This window comes from Mustela putorius, unplaced genomic scaffold, assembly GCF_011764305.1.
Source record: "Mustela putorius furo isolate JIRA1106 unplaced genomic scaffold, ASM1176430v1.1 tig00000487_pilon_pilon_pilon, whole genome shotgun sequence".
Classification (NCBI taxonomy): Eukaryota; Metazoa; Chordata; class Mammalia; order Carnivora; family Mustelidae; genus Mustela; species Mustela putorius.
Window position 1 is genome coordinate 3,065,712 of NW_025421399.1, and position 13,708 is coordinate 3,079,419.

The window sequence follows — 13,708 nt, forward strand, 5'->3', positions numbered from 1 at the left end:
GAGAGACTTTTTCTGTTTTATATCTTTTAGTACTGATCAAGATGCTTTTATTATTTCGTTTTAGTAAGTTTGTAATTTTTATTTTTAAAGAAAGAGTGTGAGCAGGGGAGGGGCAGAAGGAGAGGTTTTTATTTTTTTTAATTTTTATTTATTCAATAGAGACACAGCAAGAGAGGGAACACAAGCAGAGGGAGAAGGAGAAGCAAGCTTCCCGCTGAGCAAGGAGCCTGATGTGGGGCTCGATCTCAAGATCCTGGGATCATGACCTGAGCCTAAGGCAGAGACTTAACAACTGAGCCACCCAGGTGCCCTAGAGGGAGAGGTTCTTAAGCAGGCTCCACACTCAGTACAGAGCCTGACGAGGGCCTTGATCTTGTAACTCTGAGATCACGACTGGAGCCAAAATCAGGAGTCGGATGCTTAACAGACTGAGCCACTCAGGTGCCCCCCCATTTTTTTTTAAAGCTCTCTGTCCAAAGTAGGGCTCAGATTCACAACCCTCAAATCAAAAGTCACATCTCTACTGACTGAAGCAGCCAAGTATCCCAATAAATGAGTTTTTTAAAAAGCAGGCTGGTTGGGCGCCTGGGTGGCTCAGTGGGTTGAGCCGCTGCCTTCGGCTCGGGTCATGATCTCAGGGTCCTGGGATCGAGTCCCGCATCGGGCTCTCTGCTCAGCGGGGAGCCTGCTTCCTCCTCTCTCTCTCTGCCTGCCACTCTGCCTACTTGTGATCTCTCTCTGTCAAATAAATAAATAAAATCTTTAAAATAAAATAAAATAAAAAGCAGGCTGGTTGCTGGCCCGAGTTTGGGTTGATATGGCTAGTAAATTGCTGATAAAATCACAGAACCAAAAAATGGTTTGCATTAGAGAAGAATTGCTATAAACAGGGAAGTCCAAAACACACTGTGTACTGGGAGCATGATTTCTTACCTTTCCTCATCAAGGGCTCAGACTTGGCACAGTGCTTATGCTTGCGGTTTTTCTAATAGTTGACTAAAGGCTTTTTTTTTTTTTTTTTTTTAAAGGTTTTATTTATTTGTCAAGAGAGAGTGAGAGTGCACAAGCCAGGGAAACGACAGGCAGAGGGAGAACCAGGCTCCCTTCTCAGCAGGACTCAATCTCAGGACCCAGGGATCATGATGAGCCAAAGGCAGATGCTTAACCAAATGAGCCACCCAGGTGTCCCAGACTAAAAGCCTTTTCCATCCTCTGTTACCAGCCTCAGAACCCGTGCCTGAGTCCAATCAAGACGGTGTTGCTAGTTTTAGCAAATAACATAGGACACTCAGTAACGTTTGAATTTTGGAAAAATGACAAATAATTTTGAACATATCAGTATTTCCTGTATATAAGATACGATATATAAAAACCGATTCGTTGTGGATTTGAACTTCAAATTTAACGAGGCGTCGTGTGTTTTATCTGGCAACCCTAAGCCAAAGGTAATGGGTTCCTGGCCAGGCCATGTATTTCAGGCCAACCTATGCTGATCTATTCAGTCTTCTCTGGCAGTCCCTGGTTGTGCTCGGGCACATCAGATCCCTCCTGACCACAACACCCCAGCCCCACGGTGCAAGCTTGGCCCTTCCCTCTCCTATTTCTTCCCAGGTTCATGGAGACTACTCCGAAGAGCCAGCTTGAGTGGCCACTCACTGCCTAAGGGCAATGAGTTAAATGAGAGGAAAAGCAGTCCCCACCCCACGCTGTCTCTTCTAGGCCAACGAGTCCCCAAAAGCAGACCGACCGCTGGAATCAAGCAGCATCATCGCAAGCTGGTCTATGATCGAGATGGGGTCAAACGCTGCAGACTTTGTCCACGATCATTTTCCCAGCAGAACGTGAAGTAAACAATCTGCTGACAATTTGCACTTACCCTATTTCCAGGGCTTTTGCCTTTAAAGGCATCTCAAGGAGCCCCAATCCTCATGCAGACCATTCTGCAGAGGCTGGGGCCTGTCACTGCTGTCCACAGCACCTGGGTACAGAATCGAACATCCGTCTCTGCCTGCTGGGCACAAGCCACAGCTGCAACGTGCTTTCAGAAAAATGGGCCAGGCCAAAGGGGCTCCCTGTCAGTGCTTTTCAATGTTCCCAGTGCAAAGATAAAATTTCACTTTCACAGGACTACACAAACTAAAAATAAAATTGGAAAAAAAAGCGATCTAGTTCTGTATCATTTTTCCCCATGGTCAGGTCCCATTCAGGTCACTGGCTGTGCAGGGAAATCGGTTATGAACAGTTGCTTGGCTCTGCCTTGCCTGGGGTTTAAGGCTGTCAGCCAGCCGTGCCCTCTGTGATGGCCCCAGAGAGCAGAGCAGACAAGGATACTTGTGGAAGGTTCGGCCGAGGGTAAAGAGGGAATCCGGTCAGCTTTTCCTCCAGGCACTAGCAGTGGGCTTCCTTGGGTTTTCTCTCACAATCCCTGAATCTAGTAGAAAATAGGCCTACCGTGTCAAGGACAGGGCAAGGAAATGCTGTGCCATTTCCTCAGGATTGAGAGGGCAGGAGAAAGCCAACCGACAGCGAATGCCTGTCACCATGTCATCTTCTCTTTTTCTCATTTTCCACTCCTGAGTCACTTCCCATTTCTCATTTCCTCAAAGATGCCATTCAACGTAGGGTGGGGGAACTTCTAAGTAATGATACCAACTCATGACACAGAAGGGGAGAGGAGTCTCTTTACGTGCGGCTCGTCATAGCCATAAAGTGGAAGTCGGAGTCTGTACTGCACGAGATTTTAAAACACTTCTGCATCTAGTCCAGGACCACATGCTTCCCAGCACCCAGCCCCTGCAAGTCCCTTACGGCTTCTTCTGCCCATCACTCTACAGTGCTCCACTCCAGGCCATCAGGCATTGTGGGCTCCTGAGCAATGCCAGGTCTAAACCTGGAAAGGAGACCATTCAAAATAAACCCTCTCCCTTTCACCCTGGCACACACTTGAAGTTTTTGTTTCTTTTTCCCAAGATCAGTGGTTCTCAAAACTTAATGTGATTATTATATACAGAAAATTGTTGGGTGAGGCACCTATTCTGTACCTTCCAGGGGTGGTTACTCAACCGTATGCATTTGCAACTATATACTAAGTAGTGAATTTCACCACATGTGAAATTCTACCTTAAAATATTTTTTTTAATGTTCTATTTATTTATTTGACAGACAGAGATCACAAGTAGGCAGAGGCAGGCAGAGAGAGAGGGGGAAGCAGGTGCCTGGTTGAGCAGAGAGCCTGATGTAGGGCTTACTCCCAGAACCCTGGGATCATGACCTGAGCTCAAGACAGAGGCTCTAACCCACTGAGCTACACAGGCACCCCTACCTTAAAAGATTTTTAAACAACTGCCTAGAGAACTTAGATCTGATTACGAAGGCCTGAGATGTATCCAAGGAACCTACATTTTATTTTAAAGATTTTATTTATTTATTTGACACACAGAGAGAGGAAATACAAGCAGTGGGAATGGGAGAGGGAGAAGCAGGCTTCCCACTGGGCAGGAAGCCCAATGCAGGGCTCGATTCCTGGACCCTGGGATCAAGACCTGAGTCGAAGGCAGATGCTTACTGACTGAGCCACCCAGGCGCCTTGGAACCTACATTTTAATAGGCATTCCTGTTTCTTCCACAGGCGGCTCAATGGTCACATTTGGAAAACACGCTCTAGACAGCAAGGTTCCCGCAGCAAAGATCCACAGACCCAGACCCGCCTGCCCCCATGAGGAAGCCCCATCAGCAGCTTCTGCCCCTCCAGGAAAAGCTCCAAGGGTGCTAGACAGAGCCACTCTGTAGACCAGGATTCTGTTCTCAGCTCTGCCTCAACCTCCAAATTTTTCACGCCCCTGGGTAACGTGCTTCCAAATTTGAGGTAACCAAAGGAGAGAAAACCCATGAACTATTGTATATTATAATTTATATAAGCCCTAGAAATAGTTTTAAACTCCATGTAGCAAAGATTTTTAACTCTGAGGACACCTTATCCAGGTGTTAGTTTCTGCTCTGATAGCAAATCTGCCAAAGAATCCACTTTCAGAAGGAAGAGAGGGCCTTCCCTGCTTGGACAGCTTTCCCAACAGCTCACAAGTTCATTACCAAATATGGTTGGCTGACCAGTTTACAATCTGTGCTGCTGAGGGTGCGCTCTGTGCATGACCTACCAGCCAATCTCCTGTGTCTGGGGGAACAGAGGCCACGCTTGCAACAGATGCTACTCTCTCCTGCACTTCCCGCAGAGGGCAGATTAGCCATACCAAGATTGGGCTGGGTCTGTGGGAAACAGCCCTCCAGAAGGCGCTCCTCCCGGAGTAAAGGCCCTGAGAACGAAAGGGAGCCTGAGACAGGGTGTGATCCCAGTTTCTATGCTTAGACCTCATCCTTCCCGGATTAGGATGCCAGAAATAAGCCCGTCCATACAGCCACAGCACTGCCAGGGGTTGTAACTCAGCTGTGGAAAAGGGCAGGTTTTGAGCCCAAACATCTACTTGGATATCTTCCTGGTCGTGCATTCCCACTGAGATCAATTTACTGTGCAATGCCAGGTCCACAGGTTTTCGTATCAGGTTTTCTGCACAAACCATTAAGCTCTCAGGTACTATTTTACACAAAGAATGGGGTAAATACTCATTATGATACTTACTGGCAGCTGAGTTTTCAAGTTTGGGAAAAGATGCACTGACCACGAATTAATCTTAACTGTATGTGGCAGACTCGTCTTCACGAGACGTGGCCACGAGCAGTCTGTCCCACCACTAAGTTTTACATCAACATACAGAACAAAATTAGCATTGGGTGATCTCTGGCACTAGAATGGTAATTCTTTAGCTGTTCATACAACATCTAAGCTGCACACCACATGACCTTCGATTGCTGGTTAAGAGATGAATTTCACATTTATTTATTTATTTTTTAAAAAGATTTTATTTATTTATTTGACAGAGAGAGATCACAAGTAGGCAGAGAGGCAGGCAGAGAGAGAGAGAGAAAGGAGCCCGATGCGGGACTTGATCCCAGGACCCTGAGATCATGACCTGAGCCGAAGGCAGCGGCTTAACCCACTGAGCCACCCAGGCGCCCCTGAAGCTTACATTTAAATTACCTTAAATAACTGAAGGTCTTAGCTACCTTTTTCATATCCGTATGTTAACCACATCTAATACTTAGTGCCTGGGGAAGAGACTTCTCTAAGAGCTTTATTAAAGAAAACACAAGTGAGAATACGAAAGGAGAGTAAAATTGGGTGGCTCAGTTGTTAATTGTCTGCTTTCAGCTCAGGTCATGATTCCAGGGTCTTTTTTTTTGGGGCGGGGGGTAAAAGATAAAACTTATTTGAGTCACTGCTATGCAGATTTTTAAAGGAACCAAAGCCCTCATAGAACTGCCAAAGAAATCTCCAAAGCCTGCGTTTATATACCAAAACTGTACAAATAAATCTTGACTCTCATAATAGAAAAAAATTTGTGCAAATTATAACTACTGATTAGGGAAAAGGCAAAGTATATATCGTGGGGGGGGGATACCCATCAAACCAAGTGGAAACGAAAGAGAAATATTCAACCATATGAGAGCAAGATGCTAAGATTAAAATAAAATTAGACTTCTCAACGAAAGTATTTCATAAAAACATGAAATATTCTCTACTTGGCTTAAATAATTAAAACCACACTACAACCCAAAGTGTGTTATAACAGTAAGTATACTGATTGCATAAGAGTGGCGACGGGAGGACAGCTCTTTCTAGCGCCTTCCTTAAAATGGTGTTACTTTTGGAGTTACGGGTTTATAGCTATAGCCTGATGTCAGGCATATTGTGGGGGAGGCTTCAGAAAGTCCTTGAAGAGCATGTGGCGGTGAACTGGGCTCCCATCTTTACTATCAAGTGAACTTTTTTCATTCTGCTTGAGAATAACTGCATATGGGAAATTATAGCTTATGATTGCTATATGGGGGATCGAGCCCCCTCATCGGGCTCCCTGTTTAGTGGGAGGGAAGCCTGCTTCTCCCTCTCCAGCTCCCCCCACCCCCAACTTGTGTTCCTTCTCTCATGGTCTCTGTCAAATAAATAAAATCTTAAAAAACAAAACAAAACCCAAAACAGTATAATAAAAAACATTTCCAATCTTGGAAGCATATAGCCAAAGGTCTTGGCTGGCTCAACAAGCCAATCCTGAAATGCAAAATGCTTACTCCTTTTACTTCTGTAGAGGTTTTGCATGGGAGTAAGATTTTCTTTTGTTTGTTTGGACTCCTGTATTTTGCAATACTATGGATTGCTTCTTTAAGTTATGACTATTAAGGTGGAATATGCATGACCCAAACTCAACATCATTATTAAGAACAACACAATTGCATCAGGGACAACAAATAAAATCTTTTAATCTCTCCATGATCTGTGGCCAGAATGAGTGACAAGTATGCAATTCAACCTAATGGTTCTAACATTTGATGGTGACTACGAGTTATTACAGATTTAGGGTATAGAGGTGAACTGAAGTTTTATTTCCAAATACTGTATAGGCGCCGGGGCTTTCTTATTTTCAGGTGGTAAGACCCTTCATGAGAGTACATGATTTTATGGAGATACAATTAATCTAATATTTGGAATCTTCCAATCAAAATGACTAGCAACTGTGTATCTTTGACTTCAGGTGCTTTTCTTCAGTCAGAAAAGACCCTTTTATAAAAAGGTTCTTGAAGTAGGTTCAAGTAGAACATACTTGCCTTTTACTGAAAGCTGGTTGGCCAAAAATTTATCATAAACTATGGATGTCATTTTTAGAGGTGTACGGTCTCTTATATGAGACAGAGGAATAAAACACAGACATTTATAAGCTGAAAGGGCAAAGCATTGGTATGACTAACGGGAGTTAACACTGAAGTCCATTCTTGGTATAGACTGCTTCAAGCGAGTGTTTCAAACCATCACTGACGCCCGAGATGGAGAGCACTGAAGGATGTCTTACTACTGTCAAGCTCTTCTGTCAACTCTCTTTTCCTTGAAGCTCCAGTTCAGACAAATGACCCATAGATGATTTTTTTAGTATCTTTTACCAGAGGGTCTAACTACATAACATTTTGGAGAAGCAAGCAGCTCCCGAAACTTGGAAAGGGCGAATAAACTGCTTAATTTCATACCATGGAGAAATGACAGAGTTAAGGTACCAAATGATGACATTTTTTCTCTTTAAAGACATAGGTGTCCTTCTGAAAGACAGATGGGTAAGAGTTGTTGGGACCGTGAAACATATTTTAGATGGCAAAGTTCATTTTTATCAAAAAGTAATTCTAGAGATATTAGTCAAGGAAAATCCCCAGAAGAATGACTTCGAATGAGGTAACACACTTGTGGGTTTAAGTAAGCAAATATAGAGACAGGAAAAATGAAGTCATAAGCGAAGATGAAGCCACAAAGCAAACATTAACAATTCTTAGCAAAAATGTATTCTAATTCTCCCTTTCAGTTTGACTAAGAAAGAAGTCTGTTTTATAATCTCTTCTGAATAACAGATTTTAACACAGATGATGAGCAAAAAGACACACCACATCTGAATAATTCTAATACCGTGTTAAGAAATATAAATGTGTTGACTGTTCCCTAGTTCTGGTGTGGGAAGACTAAGACCTTAACAATTTAGAAAAGTAGAGGTCACAGGACAGACAGAGCAGGTCGATGCGGCAATCCAAAGGAACAGGATTTTGGTATGAAAAAAAATACTGCTCACACGCTTTTTATACTAATAACTGCACGTTCCAGAATAACCAGAACAGCATTTTTAATAGAGTCAACGTCAACCCAATTAATGGGTTAAGGTAGACACTGGTAGGGCTGTCTTCCTAATGGAGGTACGTGACATGCCATGAGGTGAAAATGGCTTTGGCCAACTCCCATGTTCAAAGGCTGAAAGACATGTACCAGGAAAGCAGTGAGGGTTGGGAACTCCATGTCATAATTAAAGCTCTGGCCAGAGAATTAAAAAAAAAAAATGGGTTTTTAAAGTGTGTGTACATGTGAAGTGACTTAGATGTTGAAGAAATTATCCAGATACAAAATAACATTCTCCTCGGAACAAGCCAAGAAGAAACGCCCAGGGCACTGTGTGCAGGAACTAAGTGGATGCTCCTGGCGCCGCACGTCTTTGCCTGGCATTTCTGCTCGGCTCCTTTCCCTCTCGGTCACTCCCGAGTCCCCAACCTTTCCGCTGGCGAAGCCACTCTGTTCTCCTTCAGGCTCTGTGTAGATGGATGCGAGTGTCTGTGTGTTTTCTGTCCTTTGATTAAGAAATCTCCTTGAAGCTCTAGAGACACAAGAATGAACTGATGGCTCTTCATCTTAGCTAAGCTTTGGTGTTTAAAATCTTGCTTGTTTTCTAAGAAGAATCACTTGAATTTCCTTATAAAACATGTAGTATGAAGGAAACTATGCGTGTTTACTAATCATCCAAGACATCAGGTCTCCTGTTCTTTGAAAATTCCCTTTTAGTCTCACCTGAGTTTCCTTCCTGCTTAAGACGTTTAGAGATTCTAAGGAGCTTCTCTGGGCTAAAATTTATAGATTAAAAAAAAAAAAAAGAAAAGAAAAGAAAAGCAAAATAAGGGTTAACGCATGGCTAGAAGATCATTTTAAATTTTCTACTGAGTAGAACAAAGAAAGAAAGAAATGAAAAAGGAATGACCTAAGGGTGCTGCTCCAGGATTCTCCTAAATAATAAAGAACTGATGTTTTAAAACTAAGACATAAAAGTAATACTTTGGGAATTCCAAAGTCAGAGGTGGCTTGCTTCGTCTTAGGAGAGTGACACACTCAAACGGAAATGCTCCCTGGGAAGCAAAAGCCCCTTCCTTTAAATCTTTACCAAATTCTTACTCAGATGCTTATACACTCAGAGACAAATAATGTGAACGTGATGCGAGAGCAAAGCTCTCCAACATAATCCAGGTCGGAAAACAGCAATAAAATACTACAAATTAGGGGTGAACCCTCATGCTAGTCATTAACAAACAGATATGCCTATAAGGAATAAATACTGAAATTCTCTTTAGGTCTATTTACAGGCAGAATCCCTGTCCTCACTGGTTTCCACACAGAAATCCACACTGGCAGAAGTATAGAAATTTTAAGTTTTACAGTAAATTATAAAAACTTATTGAATTCAGATTTAGGCCTTCTGCCATTCACAGTGCAAGAAGCTCTGAGTTTTCTTAGCCTATAGGGGAATTTTTATATTTCTAATGTTAATATGTAAAGAAAATATCCATCACTGGTTTCTTGAGCAACCCAAGAGGCAGGTTTCTAGGTAGAGATTTCAGGCAAATCAGGTGCACAACTGAACTGCAGTGTGGTGGGGCTCATTTCTGACGCTTCGCTGTGCAACAGGACAGGGACTCTGCAGCACTGCTACCAGGCTGGAGATACCTCTGTCTGCAAGCCTTTTGAAAGAACTTAAATTATATACACACCACCAAGGGAAATGCTGGTAATGCTTGATAACTACAGGATTCTTGCAGGGAATCATTTATATCCTTTGAAAACACAAATAGGTTTTCAAAGATGAGATACAAGTCTCGGTACATGAACGAGACTCAAGAACCTCTTAAGTAAAGGAGAAAAGACCCGAGCCTCCTGCTACTGCGGACTTTCTTTCCAAGACTAAGAACTGATGCTTCCTCCTCTGGCTCCTTACATATCTGAACTCTTCCTGGCAACACAAGAGGCACTTTTATTAGGTGTAGCATCTATGAAACCTTTAAACCCAGGGTTGCATTTGCTGAAAAGTAATAACACTAGCCTAGTAGGCATTACCTTAAGGATTTTTTTTCCTTTAATATAAAAGTATAACTACAGTGGTCCAATATACAAATACAAAAAAAATTCTCATACTAAAAAAAGTACCATAATACTGTACATACAAAAACTTTTCAACAAGAATGATTTAAATATATCTGTTCTTTTCCAGATCTGGAAGACATAAATGTAAAGTTCCATAACTGTATTATTGCTGGAATATGTGCCCAGGAACACTGTGTTTCCCCCTTTTCTTCCCCTTGTCCCAGCCCCGCTTTCAGAGTCCCCTGAGCTTGGATCACAAGCCAACAGCATCCCTGAAGATAACCAGAGCCAAATGTTTACTCAATGGAAGTCATTATTCAGTGAGCCGCTGCTTACCATGAACTATGAAAAGCACTGGTTTCAAGCCCTGCCAAGATTAAATCCAGACGGAGGTCTTCCCATCCCCTGATTTGCTACTAGCACTGCTCTTGTTGGACCCAGCTTTGGACCCTGCTTTGGCTTTTTTTTCTCGGGGTCCATGGGGGTTGTTTTGGTGACTGTAGGCCTGGATTGCGAGATCCAAGCGTTCCTGGGCCATTCTGATCTCCCGCTGCAGAGTCTCCAGGTCGGCTGGGAGGTTCTCCTCATGGCTGCCATACTGTTGTTCCTGGGCGATGTTGGCCTTGTTTTGCTTGTAGGCGATCTTAGCGTTGGACAGTTCGGTGTACTGTATCTGATCTGGTTTGACGGCAATGTTATAGCCAGGGGGAGCAGATGGAGTATTCCAAGTGAAAGGGTAATTATAAGCACCCGGATCTTCCAGTTCCCTCCTTTTACTGTTTAGCGAGTCTCGAATTGTCCCAAACCCTAAATGAAGCATTTCCCAAATGTTAAGCAATAGGCAAAGGCCTGTAACACCATACATTATTAGAAGGAAGATGGTCTTTTCAGTGGGCCTAGATATAAAGCAGTCGATTTTATGAGGACAAGGAAGTCTGCTGCACACATAAAATGGGTGGACTTGGAAGCCATACAGGAAATACTGCCCTATCAGAAAACCCACCTCAAACACGGTCCTTGCCAGCAACTGCAGCACGTAGATTTTCATAAGTCCATCTTCCCGAATCCGCCGTCGGCCATCATGCTTGGGTTTAGGTTGGTTCTGCTCCTTATTTTCTTTTTCACTCTCCAATTCCATTTCCGGATACATCATGGGATCCTCTTCATGGTCCTCTTCTGTTTCCTCCAGAGCCCGGTGCTGTTTCCAACGCATGGCATAGGGTTTGCTCCGAGCCGCCTTCTTGTCTGCTTCTCCGTGCTCCATCTTGGCGATCTTGTGGATGGCGTAGCCCAGGTACATCACAGATGGGGTTGCCACCAGGATGATCTGGAATACCCAGAAGCGCACATGGGAGAGGGGTGCGAAGGCATCATAGCAGACGTTCTCGCAGCCTGGCTGCTCTGTGTTACATACAAATTTGCTTTGCTCATCATAATAGATGGACTCCCCTCCTACAGCCGTAAGGACAATCCGGAAGACAATCAGTACAGTGAGCCAGATCTTCCCTACAAATGTCGAATGGTTGTGGATCTCCTCTAGCAGGCGTGTCAGGAAGCTCCAGCTCATGGTGACCGAACTGCTTTGCCCTGATAAAAATGGAAAAACCCCAAAGGAAAATCAACAAATTATTAAAATGATAGCATGAAGAGCACCTCACGCTCCACTATCTCACATAGAATAAATAATACAGCTCAGTCTGTGAGCACTTGTTTGGGGCTGCAGAACACTAGGAAGTCTGGCTGGCTTTCCGGTCTTCCCTTGTCCCAAAGGTCAAATTGTAGCTACCATCTGAGATATATTTCTCAGACTCAACATACTGGATTCTTTATGTGTACTATCATGTCATAAGACTTATTTGTGAGATATAAATAAGAAAAAAGAACAAAGTGTAGCTTATTCTGTTCAGTCATGGTGAGATTATCACTAAAAACATAATGTGGAGGGCGCCTGGGTGGCTCAGTTGGTTAAGCAACTGCCTCCAGCTCAGGTCACGATCCTGGGGTCCTGGGTTCGAGTCCCAAATCAGGTTCCCCCAGCTCAGCAGGGAGCCTGCTTCTCCTTCTCCCTCTGCCTGCCACACCCCCCTGCTTGTGCTCTCTCACTCTCTGTCTGTCAAATAAATAAATAAAATCTTAAAAACAAACAAACAAACAAACAAACAGGCATAATGTGGACACTTGAGCTGGACTCCATTGTAAAGAGGCACTGTATGAGGAAATTTAAATTTTAGACCTGGTGACAAAGTATTAGAAAGAATTAAGGAGATGATACAGCTGCAAATAACTGGCAACGATCAAGAACTAAAACAAAAGACAGAAAGGAACTGGGAAGTCACTCCCTAGCTGGGCTGCACAGCATAACAGATTCTAGGATTCTCTATGTTGCTGTACTTTGTTTTTGGTAGATGTTAAAAATGTTTCCAAACTGAATTGAGGACATTAAATCCAATCAACAGGCAAATCCATTTGAAACAGCATTTAAAAAAAAAATTCTTTTTTAAATTATTTCTTTACTTGACACAGAGAGAGAGAGATATCACAAGAAGGCAGAGAGGAAGCCAAAGAGAAGGGGAAGCAGGCTCCCCGCTGAGCAGAGTCTGATGCCAGGACCCTGAGATCATGATCTGAGCTGAAAGCAGAGGCTTAACCCACTGAGCCACCCAGGTGCCCCTGAAACTGCGTTTTCAAGGACAGCTTTATTCTGAGAGTCTTAGATCTCTGTCCAGAATCCTACTAAAAATCATCTAAATGAGGTGATGTATATAAAATTCCTAATACAGGGCGCCTGGTTGGCTTAGTTGGTTGGGCCACTGCCTTTGGCTCAGGTCATGATCCTGGAGACCCAGGACTGGGTCCGCATTGGGTTCCCAACTCCACAGGGAGCCTGCTTCTCCCTATGACCTTCTCCCCTCTCGTGTTTTCTCACTCTCTCTCAAATAAAAATAAAATCTTGGGGCACCTGGGTGGCTCAGTGGATTGGGTCTCTGCCCCTTCAGCTCAGGTCGTGATCTCAGGGCCCCAAGCCCCACATCGGGTTCTCTGCTCAGCGGGGAACCAGCCTCCCCGCCGCGGCCCTGCTTGCCTCTTTGCCTTCTTGTGATCTATCAGATAAATAAATAAAATCTTTAAAAATAAATAAATAAAATCTTAAAAAAAAAAAATTAAAATCCCTAACGCAACACCTGACACAAAGCACACTTCTCTCTCCAGTTTACTTTTGCAGATTATCGGTGATTATCAGCATGATTGAAGTTTATGCTTTACCTGTTATCCAGAACTTCTGTTACCCAGTACTTTCTTAGACAAATGATGTTTTGCTTACAACTTTTCCAGATTCCCTCTGGAAGGAAAAAAGACAAAAGAAGGTCACAAGCTTCCTCCCATAGAAAATAATGAATCATTAAAGTGCCATTTTCAGGAAGAAATGAAGTTTTCTATGGAGCGCAGGAATCAACCAGCATGAGCTAGAAACAGGCTTGAATTTCTTTCTTTCTTTTTCTTTTTTTTTTAAAGATTTTATTTGTTTATTTGACAGAGATCACAAGTAGACAGAGAGGCAGGCAGAGAGAGAGAGAGGGAATCACGCTCCCTGCTGAGCAGAGACCCCGACGCGGGACTCGATTCCAGGACCCTGAGATCCTGACCTGAGCAGAACGAAGGCAGAGGCTTACTTAGCCCATTGAGCCACCCAGGCGCCCCAGGCTTGAATTTCAATACCACTGTTTATTCCTCCCAGTGCATGCAGAAAAAAAAAACTATGTTTAAAAGGAACCCAGAGATAATCTTAAGTCATTGTAGTCTAAGAAAATATGACAGGAAGATGAGTCATTTCTGGAAATCTGAAGCAGATCAACTCTGGCACCTATAGGAAAAAGCCAAGGCAGAAAA

The 13,708-nt window shown here is 43.4% G+C and overlaps 1 protein-coding gene across 14 annotated transcripts in view; it reads right to left on the reverse strand.

The window, feature by feature from the left end:
- Positions 1–6,344: 6,344 nt before the first annotated feature.
- GJC1 (gap junction protein gamma 1) overlaps positions 6,345–13,708 on the reverse strand; it is a 38,218-nt gene continuing 30,854 nt past the window's right edge. For 11 of the 14 annotated variants that reach the window (XM_004772510.3, XM_045080794.1, XM_045080793.1 and 8 more), the window contains 2 exons: positions 13,085–13,160; positions 6,345–11,407 (listed from right to left, as the gene is read on the reverse strand). In XM_004772510.3, coding sequence (XP_004772567.1) covers positions 10,197–11,387 — 1,191 coding nt within the window. In that variant the 5' untranslated portion in view covers positions 11,388–11,407; positions 13,085–13,160 and the 3' untranslated portion in view covers positions 6,345–10,196. The remainder of the gene's footprint in view (positions 11,408–13,084; positions 13,161–13,708) is intronic. The other 3 variants (XM_045080798.1, XM_045080790.1, XM_045080797.1) reach the window with 1 other exon arrangement.